This window comes from Carcharodon carcharias, chromosome 4, assembly GCF_017639515.1.
Source record: "Carcharodon carcharias isolate sCarCar2 chromosome 4, sCarCar2.pri, whole genome shotgun sequence".
Taxonomy (NCBI): Eukaryota; Metazoa; Chordata; class Chondrichthyes; order Lamniformes; family Lamnidae; genus Carcharodon; species Carcharodon carcharias.
The window spans coordinates 123,893,520-123,916,244 of record NC_054470.1 but is presented as its reverse complement, the minus strand read 5'-3'; the positions used below and the strand labels follow the sequence as shown (position 1 = coordinate 123,916,244).

General features: G+C 39.8%; 1 protein-coding gene across 6 annotated transcripts in view; it reads right to left on the bottom strand.

Moving 5' to 3' along the window:
* Positions 1 to 22,725, bottom strand: part of pja2 (praja ring finger ubiquitin ligase 2) — a 101,847-nt gene that overhangs the window by 58,540 nt on the left and 20,582 nt on the right. For 2 of the 6 annotated variants that reach the window (XM_041185559.1, XM_041185558.1), the window contains exons 2-5: positions 20,973 to 21,173; positions 14,552 to 15,605; positions 13,959 to 14,159; positions 3,985 to 4,176 (exon numbers count right to left, since the gene is read on the bottom strand). In XM_041185559.1, coding sequence (XP_041041493.1) covers positions 3,985 to 4,176; positions 13,959 to 14,159; positions 14,552 to 15,605; positions 20,973 to 21,171 — 1,646 coding nt within the window. In that variant the 5' untranslated portion in view covers positions 21,172 to 21,173. The remainder of the gene's footprint in view (positions 1 to 3,984; positions 4,177 to 13,958; positions 14,160 to 14,551; positions 15,606 to 20,972; positions 21,174 to 22,725) is intronic. The other 4 variants (XM_041185564.1, XM_041185562.1, XM_041185560.1 and 1 more) reach the window with 4 other exon arrangements.

Here is a 22,725-nt window from a genome sequence, read left to right as displayed (position 1 = left end):
GTGCTGTAGATTCTACATAATTATATGGTATTAACATCCTGCAATGTGGATTTAATAACCTGTGAACAATATGGAGAACAATTGCCAAGTCTAAAACTAAGATGCACTTCAAATATTTCTCTAACTCCTGGTGGGTCCAGTAAATGTTGCTCTAATTTGAAAAAGAATCCTAACAATTTTGTCAGTTGAGCTATTGTAGCTCACTATTAAGTGGATATGTGTAACCACATGAAAATTGTGTGTTGCAGTCTGTACAAAATCTGAAAGAGGGATTCTATCTTAAGTCCTTGCAGTATGTTAAGAGTTTGCGTTACTATTCATTGGTTTAACATCTTGAGAATTTGGAACTATAAGCTAGCAAAGTGCTCTTAAACAATAGATCAGTCTCATCCCTCTGTGCTACCCCCACAATGAAACCATTTCAAAGTACCCATTCTGGGATACTTCCCAAATCAACAGTTGAGGATATCCTGGTTACAGATGTCCAGATTGGGAAAAGTGGCTTATAGTGGAATACAGCAGAACACAAGATGATTTAGTGAGGGCATCACACCTTTTGTACCAAGTATACTGGCATTCGTAGGAGCTTGTGCCAGGAAAACGGTTATCTTCAAGGCAGGCCTCCTGAACTCAAGATTCTGATCAAGAACTGTAGGAAGTGAGGCATTAAGGGTATTATGAGATATGTTTTGGGATCACAACCTATAATGCTGGAGAGTATGCTTAGCAGTCTTCATAAATCTCTTCCAGCAAATAGGGAGCAAATCATGATCATTCAAGTGTTGTTTTGCCTTGGTTATCCATCTCCCAGAGTTGGATGTTACAATAGTGAGTTTTTTTATATATAGAAATTGTTCTAGTGATGCAAGTGGGTGCTTCAGTCTCTTCACATATCTATGTTTGGTTTCATGTTGCACCTGGATTATCAGCATAGATAAGCGGCTTGCCACAATTAGTTTTTGAGGAGGCTTTAGTAAATGCTTATCTGCTGTGACTAGAATCTCTGTTGATTTCACATATAAAAGTAGAGTCTGTACTATGGTGCCAATATGATGTCATGATACCATTATGCAATCTTCCACATGATTTTCCATCATTTCTATCAATTTACACAGGATATACGGAACAGAAACAGGCCATTTGGCCCAACCGATCCATACCAGCATGTATGCTCCACTCGAGTCTCCTCCAATCTTTCCTCACCTAAATCTATTAACATAACCCTTTTCCTTCTCCTTCATATGCTTGTCTAGCCTCCCCTTAAATGCACCTACACTATTCAATTCAACCACTTACTACAATAGCGAGTTCCACTTTCTCACCACTCTTTGGGTAAAGAAGCTTATTCTGAATTTCCTAATGGATTTCCTGATGACTATCTTATATTGATGGCCTATAGTTATGTTCTTCCTCACAAGTGGAAACATTCTCTCAGTATCCATTCTGTCACACTTTTCACAATTTTAAAGGGCTCTATTAAGTCACCACTCAGCCTTCGTTATTCAAGAGTTTCCATTACCCACCCACATAAACTCAGAATTCAGAACTGTTGGGTGCCAAACTGCACACAGACATCAGTTTACAGAGGCCAGTAGTTGCCTATTTGTCAGGATATTGCTAAAACTTTCGTTAGTTTTTTTTTGTGTTTCAACAGAGGTACTGAATCTTTTACAGTACTATCTGTGGTGCTGCTTTCTTTTTGCTTTTCAGGGCTTTCAGTGGAACTTATGCACAAGTCTGCTTTTTGGAAAAAGGAGGCACATAATCAACAGAGGGATATCAGGCAAGTCAAAGTGTACAGAGGCACTTTACACCTATCCACCAGCACCATTAACCCAGACTGTACAGACAATGAACAACGTTGTCAACACTTTGCATTACCAGGGAAGTGATGGCTAAGTTAACGCACATGTTGCAAGCAGAGCTATAGTCAAATGGGCACCACTCTGTCAATGACTATAAAATGCATTCTATTTTTATGCTTGCTCATTTTCTGAAACCATCTTGCAGGATAACTGGACAAGTAGCTAGTAGACTCCGTTAAAGCTACCATCTGAACCACTGTTAGGTATAAGCCCAAATGCTTGTAACAAATGCATGATGCTTTGTAAGTATCAAACATCTGAAAATATCCTACTTTTTAAAAAAGTAGAATTCATGAAATTCAGATTATTTGGGTCATCCACTTAACCTCCAACCAGCAATGTTATCCCTTTCTCTGTGCTGCCCTCCTAATACCCTTTTCATTGCTCCTGTTCACTAATGATCTATCTCATCTAGTGCATTCTCTGTTACCCAAGGTGGACATTTCTGACCTTGTACTTAAAAGAAAGAGTGAATGACAGTGTGCCCTATACAGTGCTGGCTGGCACAAGCAGATATTTTGAGGCCTGTGCCTTCAACGTCCAGCACATCTAAAAGGAAAAAATGAAGAATGGTCACAATGATGATGGAACAACTTCACATATAGCTTTCAGTAAGTGCTGTGGTAAAGTGCTTCCATGCTGATAACTGGGAAATGAGAACGTACGACAAAAAGGCATTAGTTGCAGACAGATTCTCAGCTGACAGCTGCCCAACTATTTACCCCAACTTCAGCATCTCCTATAATAGGTTTCCTTCCAGGGTCTTCGAGAACTTGTTCCTCTAATGGGGTTAGCACTAGATTCTGGGGACCCTTGACTTATCACACCTGGATTGTCTTCTCCAGCAGGAAAGGTTTTTAAAAAAAATTAAGATGACATGGAGGAATACAACCTGCCAACATGTGGCCCGAAGTGAATGCGATGTCATCTACATGCAACAGTTACATTAAATGGGAGCTATCTTCCAAGCTTGCAAATACTTGCAAACACTTCCAAAAGAAGACCTAGAGTATAAAGTCTATCCCAGAAACTATAAAGTACTTTAGGAGAGCTTCTTGGGTGAGTGTTATGATATATATGTTTTGTACTATGTTAATTTAAGGTTATGTTCAGTTGTCTTACCCTGGCTGTACTGTTAGGGATCCAGAAATGTTTCCTACCTGCTTCCATAGAGTAAACATTGACAATAGTGAAGACCTCCTCCCACTTGCTGCTTATGAACCTTTGATGATTTAATCACCTATGACCCCTGCGTCCCTGAACTCCTATGTAACATTTAGTAGAACCAAAGCTTGTTTGCTTCATCAGGTTTAAATTTTAGGATTTTTTTTGTCTAAGCTGCTGCAGGCCTTTTCTTTACTGCTGCACTATGAAGGTTGGGCAAGTACGAATTGTGCAAACACCTATGAGAAAGTTTTCCCAACTGTGAAAGCACTTAGCTCATTCTGATGCATGGGTTAATGCCGACAATCACATTCACAGGCCAGCTGATGAGTCTTCTCTATGTTGAATCTTAAAACAATTTCCAAATTATTAGGATTAAAAACCTGAAATGAGAGAAATACTCACTGCCCAATTTGGTAAAAGAATACAATTAAAAACTGTTAAAGACTGTAAGAATTGCCAATCTAATAGCCTTCAGTATCTCAGCAGGATATGTCCCAGTGCAACACTAGGATGTATATCACGAGGAATAGAAAACAGACTGCGGTGAAATAAAATTATACAATGGCACAGATTCTAGCAACATGTTAGACAGGTCAGTGACAGGTAATTTATCTACAATGTCATCATTTATAAACGTATAAGCACATGGTTTTCTCACAACCGGTCAAGCTGATTTGCTTATCGTTTATCTAGCGTTAAATGAGATATCAGATTTCTTTATCTTGCAAGATAGTAAAACCAGATCTAGTTCCCTACAGATACTCTAATATGTAATCAGCGATGGAGAAAGTTCTGCACAAGAAGTATTTTTCATAATGACTTCATGCAAAACAATAGATGGGGGTGAAAAGAGCCTCATTTATAGGCAGTTTAGGATAATCACATGATGACAATTAAAGCTGCAAGTAGTGGTGATTGGGTGCCAACAAAAATATAAAAAAAACACACAAACCTCCATTCCATGTCCAAGTCTTCACTTATGCTCGAATCATCTTCAAAGTTGTTGTTACCATCCAGAATTAGAAGTCCTGAATGTGCAAGTTGACCCAACCCTTCAGTCTCATCAGTACTACTGCTGCTGCTGTCACTTTCTTCATTGAATGCTACCCAGGGGATTTCTCCTTCTTCCAAAGAGGTTTGTTCCCTATGGAAGTTTTAAAAAGTTACCATACATGAAATCATGTGTTTGCATTTAGAAAAAGTATGCAGAGGAGAAAACCTTCACAACTAGAAATGGAAAAAGCTGGCTTCTAACTCGTACTTTGTTTTGTTATTAAATGTGTTATTTATAATTTCCCAATGCTCTCTAGAGTCAGTAATTATACTAATGTACGAATTAAGAGCAAGAGTAGGCCGCTCGGTCCCTTGAGCCTGCTCCGCTATTCAATACGATCATGGCTGATCCGATTGTAACCTCCTACCTAACCTCAAAAAACTTTCATCCCCTTGTTTATCAAGCATGTATCTAGTTCTGCCTTAAAATATTTAATGACTCTGCTTCCCATGTCTTTTGAGAAAGAATGTTCCAAAAACTCCCCACCCTCAGAGAAAATATTCTCCTCATCTGTCTCAAATGGGCAACCGCTTATTTTTAAACAGTGACCCCTAGTTCCAGATTCTCCCACAAGAGGAAACATCCTCTCCACATCCACCCTGTCAAGACCCCTCAGGATCTTAAGGGTTTCAATCAAGTTGTCTCTAATGCTTCTAAACTCCAGTGGATACAAGCCTAGTCTGTCCTCACAAGACAACCCACTCATTCCTGGTATTATTTTAGAAACCTTCTCTGAACTGCTTCTAACCCATTTACATCCTTTATTAAATAAGGAGTCCATTACTTTACACAGTACTCCAGATGTGGTCTTACCAGTGCCCTGTATAACTGAAGCATAACCTCTCTACTTTTGTATTCAATTCCCCTCGCAATAAATGATAACATTCTATTAATTTTCCTAATTACTTGCAGTAACTGCATCCTAGCCTTTTGTGTTTCTTTCATTTGGACACCCAGATTCTTCTGCATCTCAGAGCTCTATAATCTCTCGCTCTTTAGATAATATGCTTCTTTTTTTATTCCTCCTACCAAATGGACAATTTCACATTTTCCCACATTATACTCCATATGCCAGGTCTTTGCCTACTCACTTAACCTATCTGTATCCATTTGTAGCCTCTTTGTGTCCTCTTCACAACTTACTTTCCTACTTATCTTTGCGTCATCAGCAAATTTAGCAACCATACCTTCAGTCCTTTCATCCAAGTCATTTACATAAAATGTAAAAAGTTGAGGCCCCACCACTGATCCCTGTGGCACACCACTCATCACGTCTTTCCAACAAGAAAAAAACCCATTTTTGCATACTTTATTTCCTGTTAGCTAGTCAATCTTCTATCCGTGTCAATATGTTACCCCTTAACGCCATGAGCTATTATGTTCCACCTTTGATGTGGCACCATATCAAATGCCTTCTGGAAATCTAAGCACAATACATCCACCAGTTCCCCTTTATCCACAACACATGTGATTCACTCAAAGAACTCCAATCAATTGGTTAAATATGATTTTCTTTTCATAAAACCATGTTGACTCTGCCTGATTTCGTTGAAGTTTTCTAAGTGCCCTGCTTTAACTTCTTTAATAATAGATTCCAATATTTTCCCTAAGACAGATGTTAAGCTAACTGGCCGGTAGTTTCCTGTTGTCTCCTTCCTTTATTAAATAAAGATTTTACTTTCACTATTTTCCAATCTAATGGAACCTTCCTGAAATCTAGGGAATTCTGAAAAATTAAAACAAATGCATCAGCTATCTCACTAGCCATTTTTTTTAAGACCTTAGGATGAAGTCCATCAGGATTCGAGAATTTATCAGCCCGCAGCTCCAACAATTTGCTAAGCATCATTTTTCCTGAGCTCCTCTCTCTCTTCAAATTCCTGATTTACAGCTATTTCTGGGATGTTACTTGTATTCTCCATAGTGAAGACCAATGTAAATTACCGGTTCAATTCATCTGCCATCTCCCTATTTTCCAGTATTAATCCCCTAGACTCAATTCTATAGAACCAACGTTCGCTTTGTTAATTGTTTTCTTATTTAAATATCTATAGAAACTCTTACTATCACCTTTATATTTCTGGCTAACTTTCTCTCGTACTCTAATTTTTCCCTTATTAATCTTCTTGTCATTCTTTGCTCCTCTTCTTTATATTCTGTCCAATCTTCTGACCTGCCGTCTTTGAGAAATTATATGCTTTTTCTTTAAGTTACTACCTTTCGCTTTTTTAGTTAACCACAGATGGTGGGTCCCTTGATTGGAATGTATCTATTCTGTGTATTCTGAAAAATCCCTTTAAATGTCTGCCACTGCATCTCTATTGACTTATCCCTTAGCCTCAATTATGCCCCTTAGGACTGAAAAACTGCAAATGCCACTATTATTTAAGGGGCAGAGGGACAAACTATGAAACAATACACCTGTTGGGTTAATATCAGCTGCGGGGAAGTTACTGGAGTCCATCATTGTGTCAGCTATCGCTCAATTAGTAGCACTCTCATCTTGGAGTGAGAAGGTTGTGACTTCAAGTGTCAATCCAGGACATGAGCATACATATCAAGGCTGACATTCCAATACAATACTGAAGGAGTATTGTGCTGTCAGAGGTGCCTTTTGGATGAGATGTTAAACCTAGGCCATGCCTACCCTCAGGCAGAAGTAATAGATTCCCTTGGCACTATTTCAAAGAGTAGGGGAGTTATTCCCAGTGTCCTGGCCAATATTTATTCCTCCATCAATATCTCAAAAACCAGACTACCCAGTCACGATTATACTGTTGTTTGTGGGAGCTTGCTGTGTGCAAATTCTCTGCCATGTTTCTTCCATTACCACAATGACTATACTATATCTTACTGGCTGAAAAGTGCTTGGGTCAACATGTGATCTTGCTAAGCACTACATAAATGTAATGAGTGCGCAAAACTGTAGATCCAGTTCATGTGGGAAACATGGGATCTCCATGTTGGATCCAAGAAAGGGAACTTGGAATATTCCATTAATGATGTGAGAGTAGGAACTGTGGAGAAACAATGGGATTTTGGTTTCCAGGCACACGAATCACTAAAAACTAGTATACAAGTACAGAAAAAAAAGAAAAACAAAAAAAGGCCAAACGGTGCTGGCATTTAATCACACAGGACAGAATTTTCCCCCTGTCGGGGGTGGGGGGGGGGCGGGGGGGGGGGGGGGGGGGGAAGTTCAGGAGCGGGCGCGCCTCCAGTCAATGCCCCCAATCGGGGGTGTGCCATTTTACACGGGCAGACCAATTAAGGCCCACCCAGCGTGACGTCCGCTCCCTGTGCAGGTGGGGGGGGGGGGGGGATTCCCTAAGCCGAGAGCGCACTCATCTCCGTGAGGCTAAGTGCTGCCTCAGGGAAATCGGTGCCAACGTCAAAAATGTTAAATATAGAAAAATAAAATTTCCCTTGCATGTCCCTTCATGTGATACCATTACATGAGTTGGGACATGTCCATCGCCTTTAATTAAACTTTTATTAAATTTTTAAAAACCTACATGAAACCTCATCCTGCCCGTGGATGAGGTTTCATGCTTTTTCTGAAGCCTGCCAGGGCTCCCGGCCTGCCCACCAACCTTAAGGTCAGGTCCTTTATCTAGTGCAACTACTTTTTAAATGGCCTCAATAGGCCGTTGACAGGTCAGCGGATGTACAGCTGATTTGGCTGTGCCCCTGCCGAACTGAAAATTGAAAAGACGCGGGGTAACATCGAGAGTTCTGCCCGACGTCATCCCGCGTCATTTTACAAGTTGGTGTGTGGGTCCCGCCCCCGTACACCGACTGGGAAATCCTGCCCAAGATCTTTCTTGACATTAAATTCCATTTAGGTCAACATTTTCCAATATCACATGGGTGGATAATGCTCATTAACGTTCAGGCATCAGACTATGGACAGAAGCTTGTGAACAAGGTTTGGCAGGCTAGCTACCCAAAAAGTAGTTTCTTAAAACAGGTTCTAAAATTTACAACTACTGTTTAAAAATAAAATAATCCAAAATCAAGGGAATTACCCAGTACAATGGCCCCATATTTTTCCCTTCTTGCCCACTTTCAATTTCAGTCAGGCAATTGCCTCATCCCTACAAGTACATTTTTTTGTCAACACTAATTTGACAGCTCTAATTTGAGTTCTATCAATATTAAGGAATTTGCAAATTAATTATATAAGGCTGATGGTATAATACAACAAATAATCGAAGCACTAGGGCTCATTTCCAGAGGCATAGAATTGAACATTGGAACAGCAGTAGGCCATTTAGTCCCTCAAGCCCGTTCTGGGATTCAACGAAATCATGACCAATCTGTGGCCAAAGGTCACACACCTGCCCTTGCTCCATATTTCTATAATCTTTGGATAACAAAAATTCTAAATCTCAGAAGAATCTAAATCTTACCAAACTTCTACCACCTTTTGAGCATAAAAGTGTTCCCTAATTTCATTCCTGACAGGTCTGGCTCTAATTTTAAGACTATTCCCTCATTAATCCTAGACTACCCAACTATCAAAAATAGTTTTTCTCTATCTCCCCTATCTGTTCCACCTTATATCTTGACAGTTTCAATCAAATCAGCCCTTAGCCTTCTAAATTCCAGAGAACCTAATTTGTTAATCTCGCTCTATAATTTAACTCTTGGGATCCAGACATCATTCTGGTAAACCTGCGCTGCGCTCTGTCAATAGGTCGATATGCCTTTCTAAAGTGCTGTGTCCAGATATACTCAGTATTCCAGGTGTGATTTAACCACGGCTTTGCATATCTGAAGCATGACTTCCACCCCTCCTCCCACCTCATGTATTCTAGCCTTCTGCATATTAAGGCCAGCATTCCACTGGACCTTTAAATTATCTTCTGCATCTCCTCATGGCATTTTAATGATCGATGTACCTGGACTGCCAAGAAATCTGAGAGGAAAAAGCTGGAATCAGACGTAACGGTATTACAGTTGAATAAAGGCAACTACAGAGACATGAGGGAGGAGCTGGCCAGAACTGACTGGGAGATGAGCCTAGCAGGAAAGACAGTGGAACAGCAATGGCAGGAGTTTCTGGGAGTAATTTGGGAGACACAGCAAAAATTCATCCCTAGGAAGAAGCATACTAAAGGGAGGACGAGGCAACCATGGCTGACAAGGGATGTCAGGGACAGCTTAAAAGCTAAAGAGAAAGCATACAATGCGGCGAAGAGCAGTAGGAAACCAGGGGATTGGGAAGCCTACAAAGACCAACAGAGGACAACTAAAAAAGAAATAAGGAGGGAGAAGATTAAATATGAGGGTAAACTAGCCGGTAATATAAAAGAAGATTGCAAGAGTTTTTTTTAGATATATAAAGGGTAAGGGAGAGGCCAAAGTGGATACTGGGCCGCTGGAAAACAACGCTGGAGAAGTAGTAGTGGGGATCAAAGAAATGGCAGAAGAACTGAATAGGTACTTTGCGTCAGTCTTCACAGTGGAAGACACGAAAGACATCCCCAAAGTTCAAGAGAGTTGGGGAGCAGAGGTGAGTATGGAGGCCATTACCAAGGAGAAGGTGCTAGGAAAACTGTAAGGTCTGAAGGTGGATAAATTACCCGGACCAGATGGATTACACCCCAGAGTTCTGAAGGAGATAGCTGAAGAGATAGTGGAGGTGTTAGTGGTGATCTTTCAGGAATCACTGGAGTCAGGGAGGGTCCCAGAGGACTGGAAAATCGCTAATGTAACCCCCCCGTTTAAGAAGGGATGAGGCAAAAGACGGGAAATTGCAGGCCGATTAGCCTGACCTCAGTTGTTGGTAAGATTTTAAGAGTCCATTATTAAGGATGAGATTTCAGAATACTTGGAAGTGCATGGTAAAATCAGGCAAAGTCAGCATGGTTTCATCAAGGGGAGGTCATGCCTGACAAATCTGTAAGAACTCTTTGAGGTGGTAACGAGTAGGTTAGACAAAGGAGAGCCAATGGATGTTATCTACTTGGACTTCCAGAAGGCCTTTGACAAGGGCCGCACAGGAGGCTGCTCAGTAAGATAAGAGCCCATGGTGTTAGAGGCAAGGTACTAGCATGGATAGAAGATTGGCTGTCTGGCAGGAGGCAGAGAGTGGGGATAAGGGGGTCCTTCTCAGGATGGCGGCCGGGGACTAGTGGAGTTCCGCACGGGTCAGTGTTGGGACCACAACTTTTCACTTTATACATTAATGCTCCAGATGAAGGAACTGAGGGCATCCTGGCTAAGTTTGCAGATGATACAAAGATAGGTGGAGGGACAGGTAGTATTGAGGAGGTGCGGAGGTTGCAGAAGGATTTGGACAGGTTAGGAGAATGGGCAAAGAAGTGGCAGATGGAATACAACGTGGGCAAGTGTGAGGTCATGAACTTTGGTAGGAAGAATAGAGGCATAGACGATTTTCTAAATGGGGAGAGAATTCAGAAATCTGGAGTGCAAAGGGACTTGGGAGTCCTAGTCCAGGATTCTCTTAAGGTTAACTTGCAGGTTGAGTCGGTAGTTAGGAAGGCACATGCAATGTTGGCATTTATTTCGAAAGGACTAGAATATAAAAGCAGGAATGTGCTGCTGAGGCTTTTTTAGGCTCTGGTCAGACCACATTTAGAATATTGTGAGCAATTTTGGGCCCCGTATCTCAGGAAGGATGTTCTGGCCCTGGAAAGGGTCCAGAGGAGGTTCACGAGAACAATCCCAGGAATGAAAGGCTTAACATAAGAGGAACATTTGAGGACTCTGGGTCTATACTCGATAGAGTTTAGAAAGATGAGGGGGGATCTGATTGAAACTTACAGAATACTGAAAGGCCTGGATAGAGTGGACATGGGGAAGACGTTTCCATTAGTAGGAGAGACTAGGACCTGAGGGCACAGCCTCAGAGTAAAGGAAAGACCTTTTAGAACAGAGATGAGGAGAAACTTCTTTAGCCAGAGAGTGGTGAATCAATGGAATTCATTGCCACAGAAGGCTGTGGAGGCCAGGTCATTGAGTGTATTTAAGACCACGATAGATAGGTTCTTGATTGGTAAGGGGAACAAAGGTTACGGGGAGAAGGCGGGAGAATGGGGTTGAGAAACTTATCAGCCATGATTGAATGGTGGAGCAGACTTGATGGGCCGAATGGCCTAATTTCTGCTCCTATGTCTTATGTTCTCTTTGGATTTCCACTGTTTCAAGCTTTGGACCAAATAGAAAGAACTGTTTCTATCTTTGTAGATCACATTTGCCTACACTGAAATCCATTTGCCACAGCTTTGCCCACTCAATCTATCAATTTGTTTTGTAATTTTATACTTCCATCTACACTGTTTATAATGTCACCTAGCTTTATGTCATTGACAAATTTGATTCTCATCAACTAGGTCATTCATCAATACTGTGAACAGTTGAGGCTTATGGGAAACTTGTGGGAAACCACTAGTCATGTCCTGCCAACTGGAGTACCTGCCCATTATTTTGTCCATTACTCTGTCACCTACCGCTCAACTAATATCCCAAACAGGTAAATAATCTATCTTAAATTTCATGAGCTTCAACTTTAGCTTAACAGTACCTATCAGATGCCTTCTGGATATCTGTATGAATAACATACATTGATATACTCCTGTCCACCACTTTAGTCACCTCTTCAAATTATTTAAACAAGTTTGTCAGGCATGTCCTACCCTTCACAAATCCATGCAAGCTCTCTGAACAGCTGAGAATTTTCAGTGTTCAGTCACTCTACCTTTAATTATAGGCTCTAATAATTTTTTGGCAACAGATGTTAGGCTAGAGTTAGGTCTATAATTCTCTGGTTTCCCGCTCGCCTTTCTTAAAATAGCGATGTGACAAGCACTATATCCCAATCTAAAGGAACGGTTCCTGAATTGAGGGCACTTTAGAAAATCATAATTACATCACCTTCAGTTTTATCAACTACGACTTTAAAACTCTGGGACAGAAAACACATGATCCAGGGGAGTTGTCACTCTTTAGGACTATTATTTTCTTTGTTATTGCTATTTAGCTTACATTAATTTTGGTGAATCCCCGAACCTGATTCAATTTTAGATCCCTTACGATTTCTGACATGCTGACTGCCTCTTCCTCGACCGGAAATACTGACATAAAGTAATAATTCAGCATGTTCACCACTATCACTGGGTCAAAATCCTGGAACTCCCTCCCTGACAGCACTGCGGTTGTACCTACACCACATAGACTGCAGCGGTTCAAGGCAACAGCTCACCACCACCTTCTCAAGGACAATTAGTGATGGACAATAAATGCTGACCTAGCCAGTGACACCACATCCTGTAAATGAATAAAAAAAATCTTCCTAATTGTATTCGACAATATTACCAATGTATGTTCACAAGGAGCCCACATTGCATGTGATCAACCTCATATTTTCTAATCATATTTTGATTGCTAATGGATAAATGTTCATGCTGTTAGCCTGTTAACTAAAATTGCTAATGACATGACCCCTTGTTGGTTCTGGAGCAAACAGCTGCAGAAAACTATCCTGGACACACTCAAGAATCTCACTATCTTTCTGACATGTCTGCTCATTCCAATCTATGTGGAAGTTAAAATCCCACATTAAAACCACTCTGCCTTTGCTGCATGTTTGCCTAATCTCTGCATTTATACAATCTACCTCTACACAACTACCAGCAGTGGACTGACATGTAATTCTGGTATCCATATTTTGAAGTATATAGAGGCATCTGGAGAAGATGCAAAAAAAACATTTACATGGAGATGCCAAAACAGAGGTTATACCAATCAGAAAAAGAAAGATTGAACAGAATGGTGTTCATTCCTCTTAAAAAAAAGGTTTGAGGGTTCAACTGATAGAAGTTTATGAAAGGCTTTGATAGGAGAAAAAGACTTGTGGGGGGTATCCAAACCTAGGGGCCATAAAGATAGGATTGATGCCGATAGGCTGTGGGTTTTAGGAATTCTTTAGTCAAAGCATACTTAGAATGTGAAATTTGCTACCACAAGAAAGCAGTTAAGGTGAATAGCATAAATGCATTTAATAGAATGGTAGATAAACACACAAGGAGAGAAAGGAATGGAAGGTTATGCTGACATTTGACGAGGAGGCTCATCTGGAGCATAAACATTGGCATGGACTAGGTGAGCCATAGAACTTACAGCACACAAACAGATTATATGTACTTTATGTTCTTTATCATGTGGATAAAACAATATAATGTGCCATAAATAATAGGTGACTTGAGAAATCAGGTGAATTTCAATTATTTAATCAAATGACAAATGGTCACTATACATACTATACAGTAACAGATTTTTATTCTGGTACAGGGTGTCAAACTCATTTTAAATAGCAGGCCTGATCAGACATCTTGGCTCTTGGCATGGGCCAGGTTCAGTAAAAGTTTTTTTGACATGTTTTGCCCTAATTTGCATGTAAAACGGACACATGGTATACCAATTTCTGGATACGAGGTCCTGCTTCTAAGCCCCACTTTTCCAATCCCACCAAACTCTGGTCCCAACCAATCCTTCTCCATGATTTGCAATCCTCATGTCTCATTCCTCTCTACCAGCAGGTCGCTCCACTTGTATGTTGGCTTGCTCTGCCAGCATAGGGTAAGGGTAGGGTGTGGGTGGGGTAAAGGATGATATCATAGAGAGGGGCCAATGCTGCTACACCAAGTTTGAAAGATGCAGTCCTTAGGCTGTCAGAAGCAGTGGCTGGGAGATTCATGTTCCATTTCAGGACCCAGAACAATCCAGGCACAGCACACACACATGGGCCAGATTAAACTGTATTCTGTGCCCCATTTAATCCATATGTTTGACACCCCATTCTATGCATTAGAGACTTAAAATTAAATCCAATGTCTGGATTATACCTTAAGGTAGACTCATACCCTACAGTGAAGCAATGTTTAAAAGCTTCTTCATCCAGGCTGCTACTAATGCTGTTTGGTTCAGTTTGTTGTTCTTCAACTCCTGACAAGGTCTCCCAGCTCTCATCACTAGAGTGCATCTGTTCTAAAACGAAATCAGAGGTCCATATTGCTGACCACTCCTCATCACTGCTTAGGGAACTGCTTTTGAAGAGGAGGTAGAGGGGGAAAAAATTAGTGCATTAAAGTACATGCCATCTAAATGTTTATCAGTTTTAATATGACAATTGCAAAATCTGTTTGCTTTAAGTATTAAAGTGGATTTAAGTATGTGAATGGATTAAGTAAACTTAATCAAGACCAGTTAACCCAAAGTACTGAGTACGCCAAGCTGAAAAAGGACAAATGTTAAAAATTATGGCTTTGTTATTAAGGTGAAGGATAACAGTATAAAGTTTAGCTTTGTCACCAATTTGGAGATATGCAAAATGAGATTCAGAACTAGTCAGAATATTGGCATTGATTATATTTTTAAGGATAATAATAAATCAGCTTTCATACCCTTCAAGGGGGCAATAAACAGAACATTTTGTTACCTTTCTTCACCTTTGTTACAATCATTTTCAAAATCATCCCAGAAACTGTTTTCTGTTGTGACATCTTCAGGCTTTTCTTGTAGTTGGATGGTGGCCTGTTCCTTCTGAATACCAGTAGTTTCCTTGCCATTAAGTCCAGATCCAATCTTTGAATCTCTATGGAGTTTACTCCTGCAGTTCCACAAGGCACAATTTGATCCACAACACTCAACATTAGTCTTCATTTCCCTGGTACAATAACTATAAAACTCATCAGGGGAGTGCAAATCTCTTTTAGCATCTCTTTCCTTTCTAACTTTTGGTCTTACTACCATTTCTGAGGAACTTGGTTGCTCTGACATACAACAGAAAATGTTTCCTTCTGTTTGAACGCTCAGTGAGGCCTTATCAAGATTTCTTTCTCTTTTTTCTTTTATATCCTCCATCCTGACATAGCCATTAATTTCTTCCGCATTTCCCACTGTTGGTAAGGTTTTCCTATGTTCTTTTAATTCAGTTTGATGTCCTTTAACACCAATGTCTGCATTAGACAAATTGTCCAATGCTACAGAGCATGGCAGCTCAATTTGTGGGCTGTTACCATCATGGATTACAGCTGAGAGATATGACTGTAGCCCATTAAGATAGTCAACACCTTTCTCTAATTCTGAAAGCATGGTGTCCAACCTTTTCTGAAGTTTTCCTTCTTTTTCCAAGGATGATTGAATAGTTGAGTCTTCATCCTCTCCTTCGCTGCTTTCTGGTTCATAAGAATCAATATTTACAAAACCAATGCCAGACGGACTTCTGGAATCAGTCTCAAAAAAATCATTAGGAATTGACCACTTGGAGGACTCTGTACTTTGGCTACCTGAATAACTGCCTAATGGCTCTGTAGCACTGGGTAAAGCAAAGTCATTGGACTCGCATTGAAAAAGTCTTCGGTTCAGAGGGGATGGCAAAAATCTATTCTCTTTCTGAGGTTCACAACCTGCATCTCTCTTAGCATCCATAGTTAGGTCATACGTCGTGCACTGCGGCAGAAGTTCATTTGTTGATAAGATTCTACTGGGTGCTAAGAAAGAAAAAAATTAAATCTCAAGTAAATTGCAATTCAGCACTATATCACACTATAATTCTCCTGTATATTCCCAAACAGCTCAAAGTGTCTAAATTAATGCAGATTCAACTAAATAAGAGCATAACTCTAATGTTAATGCAAGGACTAATTGCTTAGATTACACTGAAACCAAACAGATGCACTGCAAACATGAAACAAATACAATCCAAAGACCAATGTACATGCCTCAGACCTCTGTCACTGATCCCAAATTTCAGTCATGGGGAGGTCATTTGGCTTAAATAAAGTTACTATGTGCCATGCCATTAGGGGCATAGCTTGGGTGCCTCCCTGCCCAAGGAGGCTGAAAAATGCTGTGCGCAGAGTGGGGAGACCGAGCAAAATATAGCTGCGAAATTTATTTTCAGATTGCGCTTTCAAGCCATGGTCAAAACCTCTTTTAAGGTTCAAAATAGCAATATTGACTGCTTATATAGTGTCTTAGCCTGCTCATGAGCTACCGAGCCAGAAGCATGGAAATTCCTGGCCTGCAAGTCCCTATCCTGGTCCATGCCACTTCAATATTCTTGTTTGGGGTGGGCGTAAAATACAAAGGATCATGTTGCAGCTAAAACTCTGAACACTCCCAAGGTCGTCTGGTGGCCCAGAAATTGTATAAGACAACTAACATATCTTCAAAACAAAAACAGGCAAGGTCAGATATTCAAATATTCTCGCACCAGCATTCATTAATTTCTTAGAGGCGGTGCTGGATCTTACAGGAATGATGTCAAAACATTTTATTTCTAGTCTACTTATAATATTGATGGCTTAGCCATATTTATTCAGAATGCCAATTCATAGAACGAGAACTTATGCTACAATCGGGAATAGCTTGGAAACAGTGACCACAATATGGTTAGTTTTTTTTAAATCAGCCATACAAAAGGAAATTGGAAAGTTCAAAAGATAACTGAGACTACAAGATAACCATAATCTAGAAGAGTGACAAAGAAGAAACTAATGCTCGCAACAATAGAGACAATGCAAAATTGCGAACAATAAAGAAACTGGCCTGTATAAATCGACAGGTAGAGCAAAAGGCATAAATGAATATTAGGCATAGCTAAGATACAAATGGAATGCATTACAAAAGTGTTTTGAGGGCAAAAGACAGTCAAAGAAACAAGAGTATCCTCAGGGTGAAATAGCAAGTGATCAAAGGATACTCAATATTCTAAATGACTCCTTCATATCCATGTTCAAGGGTTCAACAATACAAAAGTAGCATTTCCATGGCAAAGCAAAAATATATAAAATGCAAATTTCAAATCAAATGGCAGACAAGTTGAGGAGACTAAAAAGTTCAAGTCACCTAACCCTGATGGACTTTCTTATAAAAGCTTTAGGAGTTACTTAGAAAATAGCACTGGAATGGCCTTTATGCGACTGAGAAAGAAATGGAATTCTAATTTATAAGTAGCAGTGTTAATATCTTGGAACGACTGACTGCAAGAGATCAACCTGAAAGAGTTTTAGTAGTTTCAATCCAGTTCTGTCTGTATTTCAGCACTGGTTGGCAATATCATGCAAGGAAGTCAAAAGATGGCTGTAGGAAATGGAAGAATGTAATACTGGTGCAATAGGAAGTGTTCTTCTGAAGTTTGGCTGTTGAACATTTTGGGGCAGAATAGAGGGAAATTGTCTGTATCTGGCTATGCTATAGCTGGCCTCTCAGTGCTTGATCCAGACACTGTGTAGTTGAAATGGGAAAAATTCCACCTCCCGGTACCAATGGAGACAAAAATAAGATAACCACATGAACTAGAGACTGATAAGTCCAGCAACTGTAATACATAAAATATTGAACAGTAGAAAATAATAGTTAAAGAAAAGTGAATAATGAGGAACAATGCAAGTGAAACATAAGGTCTGACCAGTTTATTGGAATTTCTTCCCGGTGAACACGGAGAAATTCAGTGAACGGTAGATATTTAGATTTTATCAAAGCTTTTGACAGTATCACACAGGAGACTGGTCAGCAACAAAAGAAGACATGGAAAGGACAAGCCTCAGAAATCAGAAGCCGCTGGAAACAAAGCACAGGAAACAAAGGTTAGTTGCATTTGGAACTGCATCGGCTTAGAGATGACCATGTATCAATCCTTGAGCCGTTACTGTTCTCCAAGGAATTTGAAAATGGATGAACAAAGCAAGCTTGCTAATCATACAAAATGTGTGTGTGTGTGTGTGTGTGTGTGTGTGTGTGTGTGTGTGTGTGTGGGGGGGGGGGGGGGGGAGCGGTGCTGGAAAATAACGTGGCAAGTTGATCAAAATAGAGAAATTTCAATATATTCTGAATCTAGGGGTCACAATTAGCAAATAAATGCAAAGTGATTAGAGGAACAAAGGGAATAAGGGAAGGAAATTTAAACCAAACGGTATTTGTTACACACCCACCACACACAAAATGCCTGGTGGTTCTCATGGACAATTTGCTGAAACCAATAACAATGAAGAAAGCAAATAGGATACTGGGGTGAACAGCCAGAGGGTTACATTTCCACTGGCTGACCACTGACAGCCTCTGAACTAGCCCGAAACAACCTCTACTTTTAAGTTGGTCCACCACCATCTCAGGACAACTTGGGATGGGCAATGTGACCTTGTCAACATCCCAAGAACAAATACAAAAAAATCTTTATGAGGGAGAATGGACTCAAACTCTTGCAGACTCCTTATGTCTTTCTCACAACTTGCTATCCCATATATTGGGTTAAGTGAGTGGGCAAAAATCTGGTAGATGGAATATAATGTGGGAAAATGAGAACTTGTCCACTTCAGCAGGAAGGATAGAACAGCAGTATATTATTTAAATGGGGAGAGAGAGAGATTGTAGAATTCTGAGTGCAGTTGGATCTAGATATCTTGATACATGAATCACAAAGAGTTAGTATACAGGTACAGCAAGTGATTATGCAGGCAAATGGAATGTTATTTATTGCAAGGGGAATGGAATATAAAAGTAAAGAAGTTTTGTTAAAGTTGAACAGAGCATTGATGAGTTGATGAGACCATCTGGAGTAGTGTGCACAGTTTTGGTCTCCTTGTGTAAGAAAGGATTGCATTGGAAGCAGTTCAGAGAGAGGTCATTTGTTTCCTGGGATGAAGGGGTTATCTTATGAGGAAAGGCTGGACAGGTTGGACCTGTATCCACTGGAGTCTATAAGAATGAGAAGTGATCTTATTGAAACATATATGTTGAGGGGATCTGACAGGGTGGATGCTGAGAAGATGTTTCCCCTTATGAGAGAGACTAGAACTAGGGGACAAAGTTTGAAAATCAGGGAGCCCCCATTGAAGATGGAGTTGAGGAGAAAGTTTTTCTCTCAGAGGATCATTAATCATCAAAATTCCCTTCCCCAGAGAGTAACGGAGGGAGGTTAATTGAATATTTCTAATGTGGAGTTAGGTAGATTCATGACTGACAAGGACTCAAAGGGTGTAGGAGGGTGGAGAGTTGAGGCCACAATCGATCAGCCATGATCTTATCAAATGGCTGAGCAAGCTGGGGTGCTGAATGGTCTATTTATGCTCCTATGTATGTGTATTCACTTTTTCTTATGTGTTTTTACCTGCAATTCCTTACCTGGAGAGAATTCTTAGCTTCAACCACACTAAACTTTTTCACTGAACAAGATGGAAAATAAGTGACCACCACTTTACATGACACTTGCACAATCCCTAGCAGATAGCTGATTTTACTTTTCACCAACTGAGTTAAATTTAAATTACCCCCTCATTTTGGTATCAACCTGTAACTTGGCTGAAAAAAGATAAGACTTCGAACTAAAGCAACAGTAACGAATATTCCAAATTTTCAAAGTGCTAATTGGATTTTTAAAAAAAACATCTTTATAGTACATATATTTAAAAAGAGCTGAGTTTCTTCAATCTTAAATACCTACTCAAGGATGTCACAGTAAAACACACATTTCTGAAGTACAGTCCTAACCGCTTATACCATGCGACAGTCTATACCAAGCAATTTCCTATCAGCAAAGAAATGAATTACAAAGATGCTGTTTACTCTACAAAAGAAGCACACTGGCTGTTTCGGGCTATTTATTAAGCTCTTTGAACACTGGTTGCTAATGGAAAGCATTTGAAATCCTCTAAAATATCCTGATATTTCAGCAGCAAAACAAAACAAAAATAAACTATTTACTCATTCAGCACAATTCACAATAAAAGAGCTTCTCTGTGCTGAATGGCAGCAGTGGTTGCTACCTACGAACTACCCTGGTGAGATTCAGATGACGGGACAGATGATGGGTGGCAGATATATGCGTGCATGTGGGCGCGCACACACAAACACAGTTGAATTCATACCAGTTCATAGATTCGAGAGATTGGCACTGTTTTCACTGGAGAAAAGGTTGAGAGGAGATTTGATAAAGGTATACAAAAATCATGAGGGGGTCTGGACAGAGGAGATGGGGAAAAGCTGTTCTCATTGGTGGAAGGATCAGGAACAAAAGGGCACAGATTTAAGGTAAAAACAAAAAAAACTGCAGATGCTGGAAATCCAAAAGAAAATTATTGCCAAAAGAAGCAATGGAGACATGAAGAAAAATATTTTCATGTAGTGAGTGGTTGGGATCTGGAATGCAATGTCTAGGGTGCGGTGGAGGCAGGTTCAATCGAGGCATTTAAGAGGGAACTATATTATCGTCTGAAAAGGAAGAATGTGCAGGGTTCCGGGCAGAAAGCTGGCGAGTGGCACTAGGCAAACAGCTCCTTCACAGAGTCAGTGCAGACATGACTGGCCAAATGGCCTCCTTCTGTGCTATAGCCATTCTATGAAGTTCAACTATTTTTTTTACAGAAAGAGCAAATATTGCTGACACCTTGCTTCTTGAATGCAGACTTGTCAATTTAATCAAAATTTGAACCAGGCAAAGAAACTACCTGGTTGAGAACTTTCCCCCCAAATCAGATCTGGAATTAAAATAATTCTGAAACATTTTATGTTGAAATTGATAGAGTAAAACCAAACTGACAGAAATTGAAAGGTGGATTCAAATGCTCTGAAAACCTCACTAATCTAATCTTTCAGAACAGGAAGTAACAGAGACAGTCTGGCAGATTATTCAAACATCGTTCACTCAGGATAAATTGATTCTTCCTAATGCTGTCTTTGAGTCTTTGAGAACATACTTTGAAGAATGCACCTGCCATAAATTGAGGGGACTTGTAATTTTTTATAAAACAAGTGACAAATCCAAACCTTTCATCCTCTACTTTTTCCTCAGCCTTTTGAATACCCAAATCTACTTATTCTTTTTAGACAGCATATAACATAAATGAAACACAACACACATAAACCATTATCTTTTGAAACAGTGTTTAGCTCCATTCCTTCCCATTGGGGTTCATTTTCTTTTAACTGATTCCATGGCTTGGCAATAGAGGGACGAAAGCTAACATAAGCATGCCTTCTCCCATATCTTCTTCCGGTGATTGTCTGATAACCTCCTGCTGGTCTGGGCCAGGCTGCTTTTCCAGACTCTTGACCCATCACTACAAAACAAAGGGGGGAAAAAAATCAGTCCAAAATGCACAAAAATCAAAATTTATATAACATTTCAATTTCCTCTCTCGTGTGTTTTACAATGATATGGCACTACTTTAAGTAATATGCACTGAAGCACAGCAACTAAAGGCATAGGTTGAGTGCATTTTAAATTATTTATAAAAGCAAAAAGGAGCCAAGTATAGGTAAAATTCTTTCAATTCACCACTCATTTTTAATTTTGGTGGCATCCTGCACTGCAGACCCAGGCCCTTCACTTTAGGTTCTCAAAAACAGACTTCCGATTGCCACAATCCTAAGTTATACAATGTGATCTTTTTATGGGCTTCTAAAAGCTTGAAATGCAAAAGTATAGATCACCAGGGTAATTTTCAACTTCATCACCTGGGCATTATCCATAGGCTGGTTTACCCAATCACAGACACTCATAGATATATGCTGATGACCTCCTCAAAAATAATTTAGATTTTTAGACATAACCTACCCATCACAAATTCACACTGACTTGCTGATCAGTTCATAAGCGCCCATGCCTTTGGTGACTTTGCACCCGATGATGGATTCCAGTAACTTCCCCATAACGGATATTAACCCAATGGATCCATAGTTAGTTGGTTTCTTCCTCCCTTCCTACTTAAATAAAAGTGATTTTTGAAATTTTTCAATCCAAAAGGCATAATCACTGAATCTAGAGTTACAACTTGGGAGGAATGATATACTAAAAATTGTACAAATTCAAAGTGGGTGAAGGAACAGAAAGACCTGGAAGTACAGATTCACAAAAATCAAAATTTATATAACATTTCAATTTCCTCTCTCAAGTGTGTTTTACAATGATATGGCACTACTTTAAGTAATATACACTGAAGCACAGCAACTAAAGGCATAGGTTGAGTGCATTTTAAATTATTTATAAAAGCAAAAAGGAGCCAAGTATAGGTAAAATCCTTTTAATACTTTGAAGGTGGCAGGACAAATTGATTGAGCTGTTAAAAAAAATCAGAGGGAATTCCAGGCATTATAAATAGAGATAGAGAGTTCAAGAGCGAGAAAGTTAAGGTAAGCATTTATAAATCACTGGGTCGGCCTCAGGTGGAGTAATGTCACAACCACAGTTGATGGGGTTTCACCCCAGAGTGAAGTCTGCCTCACTGATCATAAACCTTTTCTTTATTGTGAAAATGAGGAGGAAGAGCTATTGACCTCAAAAGCATAGAGCTCCAGCAACACCTTTAGAATTTTAAAAATTAGAAGATTTATTCAAAAAAACTTAAGCACACAAAATAAGTTACATAGTTAAAACAGTCTTACAGGACAACTCCCAAAAATACATGCTTGATCGAATGTACACAATTAAGCTACCGTTCTGACAACAACCCTGTATAGATTTTAACCAGGAAAATCCAGTAAATATTACCCAAGTCAAGGAATTATTGTCATTTCAATAAAGGTACACCTCACGGCTTCTCAGACACTTCTACTCTGATATGGAATTCAAAGAAGAGGTGCAGAAACAAACTGGTAGCAGATGAAGTTCAA